This window comes from Rousettus aegyptiacus, unplaced genomic scaffold (assembly GCF_014176215.1).
Source record: "Rousettus aegyptiacus isolate mRouAeg1 unplaced genomic scaffold, mRouAeg1.p scaffold_m13_p_10, whole genome shotgun sequence".
NCBI classification, from domain to species: Eukaryota; Metazoa; Chordata; class Mammalia; order Chiroptera; family Pteropodidae; genus Rousettus; species Rousettus aegyptiacus.
The window spans coordinates 89978032-90000387 of NW_023416285.1; the positions used below are offsets into that span (position 1 = coordinate 89978032).

Consider the following 22356-nt stretch of genomic DNA (forward strand, 5'->3'; position numbering starts at 1 on the left):
CTCTTATCCAGATTTTTTTTGAAAGTTAACATTTATTGACCACTACCATATTCTGCACCAGCCACTCAGCTAAAAACGTAGCATGCTGTATTTCGTATAAATTCTGTGACAAGCCTGCAGGATGGGCGCTACCTACTTCCTCTCTGTTCTTGCTCTCAGCCACATACACATTGCTCATCTCCTAACAAAGCCTTCCCTTGGTCCTGTCTTGTCTTCTAGCTTTAGCCCGACACCCCTGGTTCCCTTCCCTTTCAAGCTTCTTGAAAGGATGACCTCCCCATTCTCTCTCTTCCTCATTTATTTGTTCCTCAGGCCTTCTCTACCAAAAACTGTACTTTCTCATTGTGAAATGAGAACCTCCTGGTCGTGAAATCCAGGGGCTACTTTTCGGTCTTCATCTCACTTGACATCTCCCACCGATTACGAGTGTCGCGGCCCTTCTGCTTTCTGCCCGCTTCTCCACCAACTTCCTTAACGTACGTCCTGATATTCTTTTCACTCTGTGACTTCCGAGCTTGTCCTCGAGTGACTGTTTCCGAGTCCATCCCTTACATGTGTCTGTTCCCCAGGGCTCTGTCCTCGTGCTCTTCTCTGGGTGACCTCATTCATTGCCACGCTTCCAACCATCACGTAGAAACCAACAGTGTCTAGACTTATGTCTCTGTCCAAGTCTCTCCTCCGGGCTTCACACTCATCCAAGGGCCCCGCTGGGTAGCAACACCTGGCTATCCCAGGCTCGTTATCCTTGCCGTTCTCAAATTTATTTCTCCTCCGAGGTTCCCTAACGTGATGCGTTCACTGTTCGTATCACCAACCAAGTAACCAACCAAGTAACCAACCATGTAACCAACCAAGTAACCAACCATGTAACCAACCATGTAACCAACCATGTAACCAACCATGTAACCAAGACAAACCAGGTCGCAGTCCATCTCTGACTCCCCTGATTTCCCCGCTTGGTCACAGACTTATACATTGTTTGCTTTCACTACACGTCAGGCAGCTGTGAAAGGTAGGATTTCATATGAAGTTTGGTCTTTAAGACATTATGCTTATAGCATTTAAGTCGGCAACAACTCTTTAGTGAATATTTTTAATAAAACACTTCAAAAATTCATTGCATGAAGTTACGACTTTAGCATGATCAACCTAGAGAAGAAACATCGTACTTTATTAGAGAGAAGAGGAGGAAAATGTCTTTTGTTCTCTTATTTTGTGGCAGGGGTTGAGTGTTATCTGTGTTCTCTGTCAGCTGCCCATGAGCACTGAACTTCTAAGGCTCTGCTAAGCCTTTGCCTACTTTGGATGGCTCATTTTCTTTTTGAAATAATATATAGAGATTTTCTCCCTGAAACAGCACTAATATATTTTTCTCTACAAGTCTCTGGTTCCATCTGCTTACTGTTTTCGGAGTCTTTGCTAATACCCACCCAGATATGAAAATCAAATGGGCTGGCAAAAGGAGACACTGTGAGGGATTTAATCATATTTACCTTCTAATTCTTTTATTATCATCAGGCATGTCAATATCTGGGTTGAATTGGTAATGAAGGAGTTCGGTACCAAAGAGATCATATTCCAAGTAACAGCCAAGTTGAGCAAACTCCAGTAGTTCCTTCTTATCATGTATAGTCCTAGAGACAATAAGACAGACATATTGTTATTACTGACAGCCTGTTTCCCATGTACACGGATTAAAAGTTTTAATCATGTCCTGAAACATAGCTTTAGTGACAACTTTTGAATTGGCTCAGACGTCGTGACTATAAAATAGTAGGTCCACGTTGTCACCAGAAATAAAAGAATTTATCCATCCAAAAGGGAATTTTTCCCATCTAAAGTATTAAGAAACTATAGACATTTTACTTATGCTACCATTATTCAAAAATACCTTTGTAATTCTCCTACAGAATTCTTCAGGATATGGTTCGTAAACGTTTGAAAATCCTTAGCAGGACAGCTGTGAACTGTGGAAAGCAGCAAAGGAAGTTTGGCATCGGTCATGGTGAATGAGGTGAGTGACACCTGGGTAAAACCTGAAGCTAAGGTAAGGTAAGAGGGTCACTTTCTTGCGATGATCACGATGTGGTTCTAGAATTAATTTCGAAGCCTACGTAGCTATCATTGCAGCTTTTTAAAAAGAGGCCATACTCCTACAGATATTTATGTCCCAGTGTGCTTATTTTTAATTTATTTATGATGATTTCTGTGGATATCTTCTCGTCTGAGTAGCGAAGCCTATAAGAATATCAGTATTTTATGATGTAAGACTACGTAAATGAATGGGAATGCAGAGAAACGTAAATAAGCACAGTAAACAAACAGAGGAGTAGAGTCTGGAGCAAGAGTAGGTGACCTCAAGAAATTTAGATTATAGCAAGCAGAAAAGTGATGAATTAAGTTAGCCCCCCCAAAAAAAACCATGGTAGAAATTCAAACACATAGAGAAAGAAGAACAAAAGAAAAAAAATAAAAGCATTCTGCAAAAAGACAATAAATATGGGAAAATGAGATGGAAAAATGCACCCCATTAGACATTGTGTACAGGGAATTAAGGACCTGGATAAAAGGAGTGATCGTTTCGGATCCCAGACTGGCCCGGAAGAAGAGTTGGAATGTGAGCCGGTCATCGTCTTATTTGGCTTTAATCTGCTCCAATACACTATGACTTTGGCAGCTCCATGATGCAAGGATTAAAGCACTTTTATAAGTCTATACGTCTGCTTCTAAGAGGTCAGAAGTGTTTTCGCAGCCTTTCTTCCAAACCGTAGGAGGACCAATTAAACCTCCGAGTGTCATGAGCGCGAGAGGTCTGTGCTGTCCTGAGACGCTTTCTGGGAGTTCATTATTGACTTTCACTCAGAGCAATCGCGGTGTAGCTGGCTCCTTTTTATCCCGTTCACCACAGTTCAGCATAACTTAGGGTTCACAATGTTGTTTTAGGCAGGGAGGCTAAAATATCTTTATACTATGAAATGTGCATTAGTTCTGTGCTGACTTCTATTAATAACTACTCCTTTTCCATCTTCTTACCATGGAGACCATCTTTTGCTTCCAAAATCACTAGGCTTTAAAGAGTATGTGTTTTTCCATAGTAAACATATTCTGTTTTCCCCCAATGAACCATGCTTAAAAACAAAATATACAAGTAAAATAGCATATGGGGGAAGAGATAAGTTTTGTGTTTTTCCTTTTAAGTCAATTCGTTCAGTTTGTTCATTACCCAGAGAAGCAAGGCACTGCGGTTGGGGGGAGTCAGGGGAAATGGAGGTGCCAGTAACAGGTTGGGTCAGATACTTCTTTCTGCTCTCCTAATGTCTGTTTCCTTCTTTGGGTCCGATGCCTTGAGACTAGGTTTTCTAAATTGTAAGTGATCTATGGAAGAATACGTTCCATAAAAATTCCACAGTAAGTGAAAAACCGTAGGAAAATCTTTCGTCTTGGATCCGGCTGAAAACAATACGCGAAGTTGCTCAACGTCATCGACATAATCATGGTTAACAAATTACGCAAACTTCCTGAGTTTCTGACGTGCACTGTATTTCTCATCTCACGTAATACCCTCCGCAGTCCCATCCGGTAGCACTTTTACAGATGGCAACATTGGGACTTGAGAGATTAGATACTCATCAAGGTGATATGCTGAAGTAAAGATTCATTTCAAGGCTAGAATCTACCCTTTTAACTGACATACTGTGTGACCTCACCTCTCGCTAAATATTTTGTACTCAAATGACATTTTTGAGAATTGCATGGACTGTTTGTACACATCAGGTTTTTTTAAAAAAAATTTATTTTGCAATTTAATTCCCTCCCCATAGTACCCTCCCTAGTTTAACACTTGAAAAATGGAGACTTTACCATCAAAGGGGGTGATAAACCCCCAGAGTAAGAAGGGATTACTTTGTGGAGGTCTTTAATTGCTACTTCAAGAGCAAGTACATGTAATAAAGAAGATTTGACCATTATAATTTGAATGACATGGTCACAGGAGGAGAAGGGACTGTACTAAGCATAGCCGTTGCTCACGTCCTGACTAGGAGCTCGACATTGCTCTAAGCCTCATACACACTGATGGGCGTGTGTTAAGGATCTTCTACCATCAGGCCAGACCTCTCTCCTGAAGCCCAGACCCGCACGTCTCATTGCCTGCTTGTCACCTCCACTTGGCTGTCTAACAGATAGCTCGAGTTAAACACTTCCCTAACCAAGCCCTTCATCGGCCACCCTAAGCCACCTGCTTTGACACCCTCCACCATCTCAGCCGATAGCTTTTCTATCCATCCAGTTGCTCAGGCCCAAACCCTGTCATCGTCCCTGACTGCTTGCTTTCTTTCATACTCCACATCTAGCCCATCAGGAGAGACTCCAGGCTTGACTTTCGAATTACAACCAGAATCCACCTGCCTGCAGCTCTCCTGGTCCAAATCACCACCATCTCTTGCAGGATCTCTGTAATAGATTCCCAGCTACTTTCCTTGCTTCTACCTTTGTTCTGCTACAGTCTATTCAAATGCAGCAGTCTAAGTCCGTCTTCATGCCTAAGTCATGTCAGGTCCCTCCTCTGCTTGGAACCAACCAATAGCTTCCCATTTTCCTCGGTGATAACGTCAAGGCCTTACGGTGGCCCGCAAGGCCCTGCATGATCTCTTAGGAGGTGGTCTTACTCAGCCTCATCCAAGAGAGGAAGGGGGAATGTAAGGATCCACATCTCTAGATATCAATTATATATAAATGCGACCTATCTTATCAATGTTATCTGAAAGATATCTTCATAGGTAGAGAGACCTTTCTAGAGGAAGACTAACATGTTCCATAATATTCATCTACACATGTAAGTTTTGGTAGTAACACCTGGGAATTCTTATCCTGTAGAACAGCAATATAGAAAGGAGAGTGACTCTGGGGGAAGTGGCCCCTCTGTAAAACACTTAAAATTTTTGTAGCCACATGTAAGGGAGAAGGTTTCTTCAGAACAGAAGCAATTATACTGATATTTTGGATAGTATAGAAAATGGAATTAAAAAAGGAAGCAGATGAATTTGTTGTCATTAAAAATCCAGGATGTATAAATATATATACGCCTATCATACATAGAGGTATAGATAAATATATTATTTTTTACTGACATTTAGTGATATGACACCCTCTGGATAACTGAATATTAGTGTGTAGGAAATTAAGAAATGAATTCACTTAAATCTCTTTACTAAAGTGCAAAATCCATGTGGAGAAAATAGTGTCAGTGATCATGCATATTTTTCATAGCTCCTGAAAAACACAGAATTTGGTATTAGATGTTCACGAGGGGTAGGATGGGAAAAGCAGGTGAAGCAAGAATAATAAACACTTGATCATCATCAGGTGTTTAAAGTTGCCCTCTCTCATTCAATCCTCACAAACACCATATGAGTGAGCTATGATCGTTCCCATTTTACAGACGAGGAGACTAAGTCTCAGAAAAGATGAGTAACTCAAGTTCCGAAATGAGGAGGTATGATAAATCCAGGTTGTGTCTGTCCTCAGAAGCCATGCTCTTAGCCCGTGCTGCCCCTTCTGTGATGGGAGTACCCCCTACCCCCCAGCAGCTCCCTTCCTTCTCACCAGCACTTACCTATAGAGAAATCCACCCGCCACAGACATCCTAGGGTGCCCCGCACTGTGAATGTCTAACAAGGTGACTTAAGCACATTAAACTGACATTCAGTTGGATGACTTCCAGGGACTGTCAAGGTGCTATTGAGATTGCATTTATGCAAGTGACTTTTTTTCCCTTGGAGAAAGGATTGACCCCAGATGTCACCATGGTACCATGGGAAAAGGTACAGCACTTGACGTCTTTGGGATCAGGATTAAGCCGGGATCAGTGACCTCGCAGCACTTCTCAAACAAGTGGAGGTGTCAGCCTCGGCCGGTGCTACTCATTCCATATTCTCTATCTGTAATAATGATATTTCTTCTTATTCCGATCTTCTCCAGCCTTTAAGGTAAGTACTTTTCACCTCTTGCCCTAACCAATCATTGAGGTGACTGTGAGATGCAGAAGAGCCACTGCATTTCACACTGGAGGAACTTCCTTCTTCAAGGTGGAGAAAGTGGTTGCAATGTCATTTTTAAAATATCACGGGACTTCCCAAGGTGAAGATGAGATTTTGGTATCAAGTATTTGTTCTTGTCATTCATATTATGTTATTTCTTCCGTCACATGTTTTGCACTTTTGCTCCTCAAGTAACAAGCAAATTTCTATATATGAAGAGACTATATATTCTCTTAATATAAAGAACAGATAAAAATTTACAACAGCTATATTGACATCGGCTAAAAAAAAAAAATAGTGTCTGAAGTGATTTGGCTGTCTTCGTTTTCAGAATATGGTTGTCATTTACTCGTGTTTTAAGGCCGGCGGTATAGCAGGACGGTTGATTCTCTTTTTCATACCTCTTTCTAGTCTAGATCTTATCCAGGTGCTGAGGGGGTTAGTTTAATGTCAGAAATGCGCTCTGAATGGGAACTAGGAGGTCTGTGTGAAGTGATAATCGAGACAAGGGTTTGTGGGCTATCTAGGTAGAAAGAACTCAGGAGCAGAGGAGAGGATGTGATTCGTGGGTGTGATCAAAGATGATAGCAGTACTTTACATTTGTCTTGGGCTTTGCAGTTTCAAATAACTCTCAAATACATTATTTCATTTCATATATTCAAGCACACTTTCATGAATTAATATAGCAAACATTTACTGTCTTGTACTATCACCTACCTTATGCATGCTTCTGTGCTGGGAATACAGTTATGAGTTAGAAATTGAAGCTGGTATCTCAAGGAACTTAAAGTCTAGAAAAGGAGATACATATTTGAACTAATAATTACAAATAAGTGTGGTGAAAGTTTTTTATAGTGCAAATGGATACAAAGTATTGTGAAAGAATAACGAAAGGAGTGACTCATTTGAGTTGAGTCTTGAAGAAAACTATTCAGATAATTGTTGGTTAGGTGAGGGTATTCGGTGAGAGATGGATAATACAGGAGATCACTTGTTGAGAGACAAAAAAAAAAAAGAGCTTGTTGTTCCTGAGGATGAGTTTATAATTATGAGAACTAACATTCATGAGGGAAGAAACATCCACCCACCCATCCACACACCTACCCATCCATCCATCCATCCATTCATCCATCCATCTATCCACCTACCTACCCACCCACCCATCCACACACCTACCCATCCATCCATCTATCCATCCATCCATTTATCCACCCACTCACCCATTCATCCATCCAGTAAGACATTGTTTATCATCTGCTTATTCTGAGATATAACCTAAGAAAACAAAGACAAAAATCACACAGCCCTATCCTTCAAGAAGTTCAATGTCTATTAAGGAAAAGACACATGGGAACAATCGCTGTACAGATTTTACTGTGTGTAAGAATTAAAGTACTTCTAGGAACTAGGCTACCGTGAAGAAAAAGGAGAGAGCAAACAGTGCTTGGCTCATTCAGGAAAAGCTTTGTACAGAAGACAACCTCTGATGAGCTGCATTTTGAAGAAAGACGCTGTCAGGTAGATAAAGGAGGATGGGGTATTCACAGCCAAGGGACCAGTGTGTGTGAGAAGCATGTAAGAACAGTCGGCAGAGGCACTCAAAGTCATGGTCAGTGTGGCTTCAGCCCAAATTTCGGGTGTGTATTATTAACACAGTGGGAGATGAGTTGGAGGGATGGGTGGGGATCAGATGACCAAGACATTTGGGTTTTGTGCTGAACTCGACGGGGAACCATCAAAGAGTGTATATAGTACAAAGAGAGGAATGTAGTCAGGTTCGCATTTGGAAAGATGAGAGTCTTGGCAATGTGGAGGTTAGATCAGGGAGCAAGGCTAAGGGACTGACTCCTGTTTGGGGACTATTACAGTAGTTCAGGTGACTGATAAGGGCCTGAATTAAGTTCACAACAGCGGCATGGGTAGGAGGGGTTATATACCGAGATCTCAGTGAAGTAGGCAGGTCTTGTCATGTGGGGTGCAGGGGAGGGAGGACTCTGAGCTAACATCTGGGTGTATGATGCTGTCATTGACCAGAGTAGGGCAAGCAGCCGGCAGAGTACGCCGTGAAGCACTGTCCCCATCCTGAGAGGGCTGGAGGAGGAGAATCCAGGGCCCATCTCGAGCAGTTGATTAGATACTGGTCTCATTAAATGATACGAAGAACATGGAAGGAGCAGGTTCTGAAACCCAGAATGAGCTGGCGAGACGGTTAGGCTGCACAGTAAGGTCCTGAGTAAAGGAAGAAACTAAAGCTTGGATCTTTCAAGTGATCAAGGACCCAGCCGTTTCTACTCCTAGCCTCGTGCACTTCTCAGTGCGTGCGCTGTGACTTTGATGTGTTTCATCAGCCATCTGCGCCTGTGACGTCCCGGGCCCAGTGGGTGAGCACTATGTGGGCGCTCTTATTTGAGGCCAGACTAGCTCAGGGCTGAAACACACAGAAGCGCAGAATACTTTCAAGGCTAAAACATACGAACTTAACAAAATGATTTTTTTTTAATTGACATACAAATACAATAATAAATGGATGCTTAAATACAAGCGATTTAGTCAAAGCAATGTTGAACTTCGTGACTTATAATTATAAAAAATTATTTACACTGTCGAATTCCTCCATGTAAAACCAATAGGTATTTGTACAGATGGTATAATGTGAGCGTCTTCATTATTTTATGGGAGTTTTTCAGCAACTCCTTAGAAGATTTCTTAAACTCACCTAGACTATTAATGTAATAACCGAAAGTGAATTTTAAAATATTTATAATGTAATGTTTAAAAGAAACTAATATATAAATTACTATAATCTAATAAACGTTAACATAATTCTAAAACATTATTCATGTACATTATACTGCTAAGGGCAGTTTGACCTTAATTATAAAATCTGAAAAATTAATCGATAAATTTTAATAAATTTATTTTCATGTCAAAATGGATACTAAATAGAATCATGTAATTTTTGTAATGTGTGGCCAAAACATTGTCTCTGGTTAGAAAGTAAATCTGTTACTTCAATAAAATATTTACCAGAAACTTTGGTTTCACACAAACGCAAAACCAGAAATTAAAATGGTACATTCACGTTAATACACAAATATATCGTCATTTACGTAGGCATTTTAAAGATTCGTTTATCTTTTTTTATAGCCTTCTTTCTGTGTTGAGGGATTACTTTTATGGAACACTCTTTTCGATGTGAGAGAAGAACTGAGAATCTCTGAAAAGCAACAGAAAAATACTTTAGGTGGCCAGGTATTTATTCTATTCCTCGTGACCTGTGTTTGAGCAAGCGTCTTCCCTCTGCTTTGCTCCGTTCTGTGACTGCTTGGCTCCATAGTACAGAGATGTTTAATGACATCATAGGAAGGAATGATGTCACACTTTCAATATTATGACTTAAGTGTAGGCTTAAGCAAAAGGAACAGATGGCTGCAAGAGAGAAAAACCCTGGTTCAAATTAGACCAAAGCCAGAAGTTGGCTCTGAATGGCGAAATATAATTAAAACGTTAGATTAAAATACACGCTGTGGTTTATATACCTTAGGAAGGGCTTTTTATCACATGAACTTTCCAGCTGCCACATCGTACAAAAGATGCTGCGTTTTTCATGTAAGGCGATACACAGTTCAAGGAGCGATGGTATTGAGGAGAGTGAAGATAAATCTCATAGACATGGCAATCCTATTTGTTAAAATGTCACATTTCATGGGAATGGTGTCAGAGTCATGAAAAATTGCTTCAGAAGAAAAAAAATTGCTAGCGGAAAGTTTTGGTGGGTATAATGTACTTAAGAGAATGCATGCCCAGTGCCTGCACTGGCCCCTGGACAGACGCTGGCTGGGTCTGCCTCATTGTCTCCGTTAAAGGATGCAATTTGGGATAGTCGACAAATATCAATTATCAGCACAATTTAATTGCATTCCAGTTAGCACTTTCCTATATATTACAAAGCTTCACAACATTTTAATTCATCAAACATCCGTCTGGATTTTCTTTTTAAAAGAGTCCTTCCTATGAAAGAAAGTCCGCCTTAAACGATAAGGGGAGAAATTTGCATAGCGCCTTAAGAGTTAAAAATAATTCGCCTTGACCCCTTGTGACAGCTGGGCAAAGGACTCAAGGTCATGCAAGGTCATGCGGCAAGTAAGTGCCGGTGTCGGGACCAGAATGAGGCACCGTGACTCCAGCAGCCCTTCTCCCACGCAGGTTTAGACTAGATGTCACATTAATGAAAGCATCTCTGCTGCCATTATCACACAGTTTCAACCCGAACGGTATTCAAGGTTTGGGTTTCTCTGTCCGCTGCGTATGCTCTGCAAACCAATGTAGATTTTCAGGTAAAATTTAGCCACAGTCATACCCAAGGATATACACAGTAGCCACGATGGCATTTAAAGGCATCCGCGTTTTAAAAATATTTTCCTATCGTCTGCCGTAGTGATAACAGAAGAACGGTCAGTGGACGTTCGTAAATGGGAAAAAAGGAAGTGGTATGAGTTAATGTTTTCTTTGAAAAATGTTCGCTTGCTTACCAGGCCCCTGCTTTGTTGCCTGCGTTAATTTCTTCATTTGTCATCCCGTGGTTGGAACTAAGCCAGTATGACTAGATAAGTTGCCTTTACTATCCATACTCCGCACAGCGCATATACCAGACAATACACACTCAGTCCTTTCACTGCATACTGTATATTATGTACGTAACGTGTGCATATACGTAATCCTGATAACGAACTTTTAAGAAATATAGCACCATATGCACAGAATTTTAAGTGTTTAAGCCATTTCGCGTGGCTAACATTCCAGTTTTTCTTTTTAAAAGTGCTACTATTTAAATAGAAAGAGATATTTTGCTGAATTTAGGTTTGCCAAACATTTGCCTGGAATTGTTTTTGAGTGCTTTCATATTAATTCACTGATATTCATAAGAATTAAAACTGTTCATTCCCAAAATACCAGATAATCATTTTCTAGTGGCTTTTCAAAGACAACTTGAAGGTTAAAAGTCACCATAATTATTATTAAATAATCATTTTGAAGGCAGGGAATGGGTCTTGCTTCCTGTTACCTCCCAGTGTCTGGTTTACAGTAATTAGGCACAGAATAAATATATGGAGAAGGAAGGAAGGAAGGAAGGGAGGGAGGAAGGAAGGAAGGAAGGAAGGAAGGAAGGAAGGAAGGAAGGAAGGAAGGAAGGAAGGAAAGGAGGGAGGGAGGGAGGAAGGGAGAGAGCCAGATTCATCTAAGTAGGAGCATGAAAAAATATATCAAAATTGTACCCTTTTAAGAGTTGGGTGGATTTGGCATGAACAATCAGAGATAAAGAGAAGGAAATGTGCTGTTAGTCCATCCTCTGCGCCGTTCCTTTCCTCTCTCAGAAACACTTGGGTCAAATACGTTAACATTCTACAGGGACCAGTTTTCAAAGAGAGATGTGCTCTTTCCCTGCACTTCATTATGACCGTGTGCCTCCTCGAACTTATCCAAGTCCCGGATTTCCATCAGAGCCCTTTGGTTTGTTAAATGGATAACCAGATAGAAAAAAGATCGAGGCCTATCTGGTGCTTTCCCGAGCACCCACGATGTAACCGCTAACTAGTACCCAGATCCCTTCCGGCCATGTTGTTTTACCCAGCTGTCCTCGGTAATGAAAGAATTATGTTGTCATAAAAATACCTACAGCTACTCTATAGCACATTAAGGATAAAATGTCCTTGGAAATGGGTCTCAGAAGACTGTCCGTGGGGTGTCTTCTTCAATCGCGTATAGGCCGTATTAGACCGAGGGCAGAGGCAGTGCTGTGATTATATGCCACCTGGAAATGTGGCTAGTTTTAACAGGTAGTAAAATGATAAATAAATGATTAAAAAGCATAAAGCCTTTGTGGATTAAAAGCCCAAAAAGGACATATAAATGCTGGTGTTATTTTCCAATAAATGTTGACTTTGGGTGACTGTGGCTGTCAAGGGCAGCCCCCTACGAGGTCCCCTAGGGTTAAAGTCACAGCTGTCCCTGGGCACTTCCACAGGCCTGTATGTCTTCCAGAGAACAGATGGTGAGGAGAGGGCCTGGACGCAGAAGCAGATTTATCTTGTCAGGCTGTTATCTCCAGGTAAATGACCTTAAGCAGGTCACAAATGGTCACATGACAGCAGTATGGTTCAGAGGTGTCCTAAGGTGATGGCCCTTTGTTAACTCTTCCCTCTCAGGGGCCCAGCTGGTCCTTTTGGACAGCCGTAAAGCAGTGTTGTTGTTGTTGCTGGTTGTGTGTGTGTGTGTGTGTGTGTGTGTGTGTGTGTGTGTCTACTTGCATGTATTTTAAGGTGCCTTATGCATGAATGATGGTGAAGATTTATATACTTTCAAAAACATTTAATTATTTCATTGTGATGATGGACAGACATCTTGGAATATTTTATTTTGTATTCTCAACTGATAGAAATCCCACCTTCGAGGGGACAAATGAACAGTTTTACAGGCGGTCAGGGCTGAGCGTCAGTCCTGCTAGGAAGCCCAGCGTCTAACGGGCTGCAGAGCATCGTTGACGTGTCCCCTTGCAATCACAGCGGCCAGTGGGCTCAAAACCTCTTTTTATGCGTGAAAAACGTAGTAGGAGAAACAAAATTACTTTCTGGTTCCCTTTTTGGTTTTGTTTTGTTTTGTTTGGAGGCCTGGTTTTCAGGGTGCCTTTCCCTTTTGTCCATCGCCTGTGCACTTTGTTGCATGAAATACATGCCCTTTTGTGATTTGTCCCCATTTTAAAAGCAGAAGTCCTTGCCCTTTCAGTGCAGATCAGACTGTGCGTGTGCGGCCCAGCAGACCTCAGAGAGCCTGTGAAAGGCTGACCTAGTCAGACTCAGGCTGGCGACTGTCTTGCTGTGAACAGTCGCATCAAAAAGCTAAAGTTGCCTGCATCTGCCTCCACGGTTTTTTTTTGTTACTTTATTCAGTTTGTTTTTCCAAATGCACTACTTTTTCTAAAGCCGTTTTCCCCAGTTGCCTCTCCACCGAAATGTTCATGCTTCTGTGTATTTCTTTGCCAGGTACTGGAACCCTGAAATATCCCTATTATAGATACAGAGTGGGTGGCTGTTCCAGAAATGGCCTCAGGATTTTCTAGGATGCTCAGAGTGTGTCTGATGTCAGGTCAACCTCCCCATTGCACCCTGAGCCGTCCTAGAGGAAGGCGTTGACATGGCAGCCAATGAAAATCAGATAATGTAGATTTATTGTTTAAAAGAAAATACATGTACGTATGTGTGTGTGTGTGTGTGTATATACATATATATGTATATGTGTACATCTATATATTGTTAGATTTTATGAGCAAGGAATACATATATTTATTTTATATTGATTTTAAGAGCAAGGAATAAATATATAATATATATTATATTACATAATATATGTACATATGTGTGTGCATATGTATATGTATATATTTATACACATATAGTTTGTTTTTATGAGCAAAAAAATTCTACTGTGCTGAAAGTTAAGGCTTATTTTACAGTTTCCAATGAAAGTGCATTTCCTATTAGAGCCAAGCATAGTTTTCTAACTTACCTAAATGTCTCACTGTAAACAGATAGGGCTAGAAAGACTCTTCTTTAAGAAGCATTATGAGCCAGTTTCAAGCAGCATGGCAGACTAAACATTCGCAGAAAGCTTTTAAAGCATAGGGTATGTAAAATATATATGAAAGGGGGGGAAAAATCATAGTTTTAAATACTTGGCTGAGCTGGTGGGAAAGTAAAGGGCTTGCTCGAGATGCAGAAACAACAGGAAAGCAAAGAAAACAGGGAGTAAGGGGAAACCCAGAGGTATTATTTTCCTAGGAGGTGGGGGGGGGCATTATGGGTCCAGCGACAGACAGCCAGGGCTGGAGTCGGGTGGGAGGAAACCTGGAGACTCAGCCTCTGCAGGTACATAAAGGGGCTACTCCTCCCCCCAAAAGATGACATCCATGTGGATGAACTAGGTAAAAACTGTCCCACAGAGGGAGTCTTTGGAGGTTTTCTGTCTTTTCTCAGTCTCGTCTTTTAGTGAAAGGGAAGCAGGTTGAAAAAAGTACCCCCTGAGATCCCGTAAGCATAGCCTGCACTCACTGAGTTCAGGGACCAGAAGTCATAGCACCTGTGTAGTCCTGAGCCCCTCGAGTCAAAAGTTTAGTTCAAAAAGTCACAAAAAGACAAATACTTCCTCATTCTACTCGTACGGGGTACCTAGAGCTGTCAGATTAATAAAGGGAGATGGTAGGGTGCTGGCCGCCATGGGCCAGGGGTAGGGAGAATAAGAAGGTGTTGTTTAATGGGTATAGAGTTTCGGTTTTGCAAGATGAAAAGAGTTCTGGAGACTAGTTACACAACAATGCGAATATATTTACTTCTGAACTGTACAATTAAAAATGGCTTAGATGGTAAATTTTATGTTAAGTGCGTTTACCGCAATTAATTTTTTTTTTAATTTAGCTTAGAGTAGTACCAGGTTGGTAATGCCCCCTAACTGCCTACAAGAAAAAAAAAAAAATTCCCAACCCAGGTCTCATAATAATGTCTAAGGAATCTAAGATCATAATATTAAAAAATTTAATACAAAGAAAACAGCTCACATTAATGAGAGCCAGAAGAGTCAACAAAGTATAAAACCAGAGTAAAAAGGCAATAGAAATTAGATTTATTAATTATAAGGTAAACATCGTATGCTTAATATTTTTAACAATTGAATTGAAAACGTGTTGAAGGGAAAAAATTTATCAAAATTAACCAAGCGGATCTAAAAAATAACAAATAGAACTTATAGAAAAAGCTGTAGTTCTTAGTCTTATAAACCATATTGATAGGCCAAGCAACAGATTGATGCCATTGGAGAGAGAAGTAGTAAATGGGAAAACAGAATTGAAGAAATTGTAGCTCAAAGATGCAAACGGAAGGAAATATGAAGGAAATGTTAAGAGACATGGAGGACTGGTAATCAGATCCTACATCTATATCAAATTGGAGTTTATGATGCCAATATAAGAAAAAATGCAGATGAAGCAACATTCCAACAATGGCAGAAGTCTTCCAGAAACAAAGAAAGCTACGTCATATCCCGGAATCCGAATTTAGAAGTAACTGCCACATATTATTGGTCATATCGGTATTGTGTTAATTCCTTAATCAATTCACTCTAAAGGCTAATGTGTAGCCTTTACAAGATCGTTAGGCTTGTTCATAAAATTAAAAGCAGCCAACATATTTATAGAGTCAACTGCGTTGCTGGCCCCTACACATCTCTTCATCCCTAATTGTCGGGTGGTTCGCACTAATTCGTACATTCCGCTTACCTATCTATGTGCGACATAACTGTTTTGGAGATGTCTGCACCTGCTTCTTGCAGTACGCGGATGATCTGAAAGGGTGCGCTCGCCTTCCTTCCAGGGTGAATGATAACAGGACAGCCGAGCTGGGCCTGGGCATGAGCCGTCGCCTGGAGAACCTTCCTTTCACTGTCAGTCAGAGGCCAGGAGCAACCGATTTCTCCAATAACGCCACACTTGATACTGGTCCCATCAGCTCCGTGGAGAATTTCATTAACAAGGACATCAGTCAGCTAAGGAAGGGTGGGAATGAAAATATATGATAGACTGTGGAATTTATCAACGTAGAGTTAGCACGGTGTGCGAATGAATTTATTCATTTACTCATTGATTATTTTAAAAATGTATTCATCATTTATTCAGCTAATATTGATCAAGGAGAAAGGCGTTTTGTTGGACAAATCTCAAACTCAACGAATTATTCTAAATCAAAGATTCAGTAATGTCTTACTGCAATCATTTAACAAGAAAGTCATGGCTTTAGGAAACTATAGGGGGAAAAAATGTGACTTAATGAAAGTACTTTTAGATGAGAAAAAAAGAAAAACTATAATTTAACCTGAGGAGCATCTAGAACATAAAAAGATTGCTGCTGAACCCATGCGAACTATGTCAAGTAATTCTTTAATTCTCCCTTATTTATGAGGTCCTTTATCCTATGCAGCGTAGAAAATTCACAGCACGTGATACTAATTTTACATTTTTTTGTCATATGTATAGTTACTGCTAAGAGTGGCTGGGAGAACGTGCAATTGCTGACATCGTGATAGTCCTCAAAACAAATAAACATATAAAAAGGGAAGGACCTGATTAAAAAATAATGCACTTAAAATTCTGAAACACAAAGTATTTAAAGATGAACTGATTCTGCAGCTTGACACACTACGGAAGATAGGTATGAATATAAACACGTCTAAACACATCTAAACACAGCCGTGTACGTATAGAAAGAGAGCACATACACGTGCAAAAGATGCTTGCTGCTTAGTTGTTCTTTTTTGTTCCTGTAAGATTTATTCCCTGTGCCCATTCTCGCTGAAGATATTATGACAAAAACAGGAGACTGGATTTTCTTCCACCTCTCCTGTTTTGTTAAAGGCAAAGGAAACATATTTGCAAATGTGCCAAGTCTCTGCCTGCCAAGTTTCACCCTACAGTGAATTTTTATTGCTGGTTCTTATGAAATCCAGAAAGAAAATTCGACGTTGCATAACTGCAGCTTATCGTGGAAAACGAAGGTTTACAAACAGATCGAGGCCCCGCCCCTGAGCACAGACGTGACCTATATGAATCTAAGTATTAAGATGCTGAGTTTTGCAGTGACCAGTGCCTCAAGCTCTCGTTCCTTGACACTCTTTCTTTACGAAATGAAACGTTCCTAATTTGGATCTCAGTGGGCAGAGATGTCTTTGCTAGCCAGCGAATTTCTGTAGTATGCTCAGCCACCTCTGAGCCAGCGACATCGCCAAAGGCAGAGGACACGCGGGGATAATCCGGCCTCTGAAGTTCTGGCTATTTTGAAACGCACACACACACACACAGTCGAGGGTCGTCGGGCGTTTTACCTGCTCCACCGACATGGCTCTGGTCTCCGAGGAGTGAGTCGCATCCACGTAAAACCCAGCTCCCGAGATGACGTGGACACCCGTCTCCTCCGCCAGCCGCCGCAGCGTCTGCACATCGCGGCCGATCCCCGTGGTCGTGTTCTCCACCACGGCCCCTCCGCCTCTGGCTTTAAAATACAACAGCTCTTCCTTGACGGCTTCCGTCTCCTGGTTCAGCCAAAGGTTCTCCTTATGGGAGTAAGGGTTCTTCTGAATCCAAAACAAATTTTTCATTACGATAGGCTCCCGAGAGAGAGCTTCGTGAGAGGGAGGCGGTGGGTGGTAAGAGCAGTCAAAGGTCATTGTCAGATGTTCGTGGGTCAGGGTGCGGCCCAGTTCATTCGGCTCCACCAGCCCCAAGACGGTCTGGACTTTGCCGCTTAAGGGAGACATTTCTGATGGCGCCCAGAAGATTCTTTAGAAAGAGTGTTTTCTGGAAGAAAGAAAACAATAATCAGAAAATTTCACACACACACACACACACACACACACACACACACACACACAAATTCTTTCCATAGGGGGGTGGGAGGCTGTGAATGCAGGCCTGCGTAAGAAAGAATCAATGGAGCTAGAGGTACGATCTCACTTATCATTCTGCCAAAGTTGGAGTCGGTCCCTTGTTAATCGTGTTAAGTTCACTGCAGCTCTAAGTGACATGCATGGTGTTAAATGTCCCCAACCACTTCCACTGGGACTCCTCTGCCTGATTAAATCCCGGCCTCATCTACTGGAAATATTTCTTGATACTCGGTTCACATTTTTCTTTTGCTTAATTTTATCTCATTAGTCATAGCTATGCTTCCTTGGATAATCCAACAATAATCTCTATTAAAAATATTCTGCATAATCAACAACTTATATCACAACTAGCCATGTATCAGAACTGTGTCATTTATTATTTTTCAGCTAAATTAAATATACCGGGGCTTTTGATGATTCCATTCTTCATTTACCATCCAACTGAACAAACTTTCAAGAAGGTCCACCACATGCCAGAAATTGGTGATAGGAAGAAGAATAAGACAAAATCTCTGACCTTGATGATTTCACAGATTATTCCCTACAGAACAACTTGGGGGAGCACACCTGGTTTTAATAATGAAAAAAAGAAAAGCCAAAAAAAACAAACCTCTCCGCTATAGATGTTTTATTTTGTCTAGGGCACACTTCAAAAATAAAAGCAAAAATTCTTAGTTATGAAAGCAACTACGATTTATTGAAATTGAATCTTCTATCTATGAAGATATTTCTCTATTTATCCTCTATTTACTTTCATTTGTAACATCAATTAAGTTTTCACCAAGTTTCCATCAGTAACAGCAAGAACCCCCGATTCCAGCACTTGCATTGGAAAGTACCTTTCCGAGATAAAGGGATCTCACCTGGAAAGAAAAAAGACACTACCAAAGGTGGCCAGGAGCAGAACTCGCACCAGAAAGGATGCTTCCTCCCACACCGCACTCCAGCCAGACGCACTCAGAGGACAGTGAAGAAAACTTGCAGGGAAAGGGCCTTTGGAAGCTCTCAGACTGGTCCTCGAAAAGACAGTCTGAAATCACTTTTCCCCGCATCCCTTCGAAGGGCTTCCCTGACTTTTCTAAGCATCAGTTTTCCCATCCGTATGTCGTCAGAGTAACAATTTACGTTTTCTAGGCTTTCATAACAGTTCAGTTAGACCTGTTAAAGTGCTTGGCACATAGCAGACGTTCCACAAACAGTAGAGTTTTTTTGTTGTTTTTTTTTTTGTTTCGTTTTTGTTTTTGTTGTTGTGTTGTTTTTATGCTAGTTGTGGGAACGACTACATATCTCCCAGGTTATTTCTTTTCAAAGGGAGTGATTGATTAGAGAGATCATTTGAGGGAGCCGTGGGTATAGGACAAATTCGTAGTGAGCAAAGTGCGTACCTAAGACAAAGTGAAGGCAAGTCGGGGTTGGAGAAAAGGGAGCATTGAGTTAAAGGCCAGTTTACATCAAGCCTCTGGTGTCATCTGGAACTCAGGTGTGTGATGCCGATTGGGTTACAATGTATAAATGATCGATTTAGACTGCTGAACGGAGAATTTTTGGACTAGTAGCTAGCATGGCCGTTTGTTTTTGGTCAATAGCACTCTTTGGCAAGCCAAGCGTCCAACATCTAAATAATTCACATGGTGGCCGTGACGGAGGAAGACGGTCTCCGTTTAGAGAATCACTGTGTGGCTGCCAGTCACTGTACACATGGGGCGGTGGTGTCCAGGAACGGACTCTGGGCTGTGACTGAGCAAGGACCGCATAGCCAGCTCCTTCTTCAGTCGATGCACTCACAGTGCGTCTTTCATGGGGCCTCCTCTGCTCTTTCCTTCCTTCTGGGTGATGGTCTTACAGATGTGTTTCTGGAGAGTCACCGGGGGCCGGAAACTTGGACAAACTGGTAAAACACTATCTCTTTTACTAGAAAAGTACCCAACTGCCTATTTCATTGACATACATTTGAAAGAGCAGTGTCGCTGTTTCAAGCTCACAAGCTGTGAGTTTTCATGCGAAAAAAAAAAAACCATTTAAGAAATGTCATGTCTTGTGGAAAATCCCTCTGAACGCTCTTGGGCAGAATTAGTGGGTGCTCCCTGTGATCACACGCAATGCACACCCTACTTAAAGGGTAAGAAAAGGCTGACGAACACACTGTAGGCAACACGGGTCGAACCGGGAACGCGTCTGGTAGTGCAATGAAATATGTTGGCTTCTGCGCGGCTTGGGGGGCATACGGTGCACACTTAGTCTGGAAGTTGCACTCACTCTGCAGCCAGGGCCTATAAATGGCCGTCCCCCACCCCGTAGGGATGAGGATTCCCAGAACGTGGAGGACAGTGACGGACAGCGAGCGCCGCCCTGCAGAACCCCCGGGAAAAAAAGCAGGTCCCGAGCATTTTGCAGGAAATCCACGAGAAGCTTCTCAGCGTTCGCGCGCACAGAAGGCGGCGTGGAAAGGGGTCACTGCGGGCACTGTGAACACGCCCGTCAAAAGCTTGTCGCACTTCAGAGGACGAGAGACTGAGGACGGTCTGCAAGCTACAGCCCGGTCAAAGGGAAAGCCATTGGAATTCCCATGGGTGCAGAATCAAGAGAAGAACATAGAACTTTGAAGGGGAAGAGAAAAACAAAAGAAGAAAATCCGAGAACAGTACCACAGCACAGAGCTAGAAACCAGAGTCTTTTTTGAAAATGAGTGCACGAATTCAGTTTTTATAAAATATAGAGCAAATCTGCCAAATCATTGGAGATTTGGCGGTGGGCATGCAGACTGGGGGCAGCTTTAGCTTCACCGAGATGCCGCCACAGCCGTTTCATCCTGGCCATCATGCTGAAGACTTTAGTCTACCGAGGATGGCTATCCATCTCGGTTACACCGGACGTCTCTGAGGGTGGGGCTCCCTGGATAGTTTACACGTGAATGAGCGCGATGTCTCTTCAGTGCGGAATACTGTCCTCCCTGTGTCACGGACTTAATGTGCCTTTCCTGCCCCTGCCGCGCTCAGTCTCGGACCTGGCCGAAGGTCCCTCTTCACAACGTCAGATGCAGTGGTCGAACGGGCAAGTCGATGTTTGGCGAGCTCGTTTCCCGTTCACGTCCCTAACGACTGCGTTAGCTGTCATCCTCATGACGCAGCCCTCAGGCCACTTCGCTCACGGTTTCTGCTTTCCCTGATCAAACCCTGACTTATAAACAATGGGAAGACGTTCGGAGAATTACGCAGGGGGAGCCATGACCTGGACAGCCCTGTGGAGAAGGGACAGAGCAGGGTCCGGCGGGCGTTGCTCGGCTGGCGTGTGGCAGCCTGGTCTGAGACGACACCGGTGGAGACGGTGAGGAAACCGAAGTGGTAAGAGGAACAGCCGATGGCACTTTCTACCTGGACCTGCTGGTGCCATAACATAAAGTTTCTCCCCGGTAAGGAGACTCCTGAGAAAAAAGTGCCAGTCGGTGCAAATGTGTGCGCACTTCTGTTTTTGTTTTTTTGTTTTTTTTTACGGGTTACATCACAGAGTGGTGGTATTCTATGAACACTGCCCTTAAACCCAACATCGGATTTATAACCCAAATATTTTAAAAGCCACGTAATATTTTTTTAGACCTCATTCGAATACTCTCCCCATGTGCAGGTTCAAACCTGTGGCATGTCTTCTCTCAAACAGCATTGGCTCGAGGGCCAGATGACGGTGACACATGACCACGTGTGCACCTGCCCGGATGCTTGTGGTTAAAGGGCTCTGCTGCGTGGAGATTTATAACTTTTCCTATTAAACGTTGTCAAAAAAAGTCATTAACCGTGCCCGAATAAAGAGAAAGAAATCCAGTCACTTCGGCGCACTGAGCAACGACAGGACCCGGCTAGTTCTTCCAACTGTGACGTAAATAAAACAAAACCGTTCAGAGCTATAAATGAGCAGCTTGTATCGTGTATTCAGAGGAAACTGGCAGGTTTCATCCCCAAGCTTTTTTTTTTTTTTTTTCCTATTTGACTAAGGAAGTGAGAGAGAACAGCCTGGAGATATTTCCGAATTCCAGATAACAACTATAAAGGTGGTGGCAGAGACCACCCGGGAAGTGGCTCTCCTGGAACAAGGCTTTCGCAGAGGGGTCTGCCTGGTGGGGGTGCCCTCTCCCGGGCCAGCTCGAGCCTCCCTGTCCTGCACTCCTTGACGACACCAGTTCACCTGAACTGATAAGTCGCTTAAGTCATTTTTAATGTCACAAATCACTAACATTAAATCGGGCTGTTCAATTGAAGACGCTGGGCTTATTGTGGCTCAAGTGACTCTTCAGTCAAACCCTGTGCTAACTGGCCGGCCCTTCAGGTCACACACACACTGCGATCGATAGTACTAGCCACGCACCACGTGACTGCGTTTCGGTCAACAGCGGGCCCCATACACGACAGCGGGCCCCTACGACCGTAATGGAACCGGAAGGTCCCTGCCACCTGGTGACGTGACCGCTGCCCTCGCGTGTCGGTGCAACACATCCCTCGGGCGTGAGGCAGTGCTGGTGCCGACCAGCCTCCTTGCCCGTCGCACGGAAGCGCGGCACACCGAGCCACGTGGAGCAAGAATACTTGATAGTAAGTGACCGCGATACCGACTTATCTGTTCACCGTACTCTTCATCGTTCTTGTAGCGTGTGCTCTTTCTGCTTCATTTTTTTTTTTTTTTTTAAGCGTGCGGTGAAACAGCGGCCTCACACGTCCCAGTCGGCCCCGTTTCTCGATCGCATCATTTCCCTCGTGCTTGATTTCATCCCGCATTGTTTCGCGCAGCGACGTGCCGTGCAGGCCGGTGGCCCGGGAGTGACAGGCCGTGTGCCTCGCGGCCGAC

General features: G+C 42.6%; 2 protein-coding genes across 4 annotated transcripts in view; one reads left to right on the forward strand and one right to left on the reverse strand.

Annotated features, from left to right (window-relative positions):
• RSU1 (Ras suppressor protein 1) overlaps positions 1-1929 on the forward strand; it is a 223794-nt gene extending 221865 nt beyond the window's left edge. The window contains exon 9 of the mRNA XM_016150644.2: positions 1911-1929. Within this exon, the coding sequence (XP_016006130.1) occupies position 1911 (1 nt within the window). The 3' untranslated portion in view covers positions 1912-1929. The remainder of the gene's footprint in view (positions 1-1910) is intronic.
• The window catches only part of PTER (phosphotriesterase related), a 52214-nt gene that overhangs the window by 4867 nt on the left and 24991 nt on the right, over positions 1-22356 (reverse strand). For all 3 annotated transcript variants that reach the window (XM_016150639.2, XM_016150640.2, XM_016150642.2), the window contains exons 2-4: positions 16963-17434; positions 15365-15630; positions 1494-1634 (exon numbers count right to left, since the gene is read on the reverse strand). In XM_016150639.2, the coding sequence (XP_016006125.1) occupies positions 1494-1634; positions 15365-15630; positions 16963-17394 (839 nt within the window). In that variant the 5' untranslated portion in view covers positions 17395-17434. The remainder of the gene's footprint in view (positions 1-1493; positions 1635-15364; positions 15631-16962; positions 17435-22356) is intronic.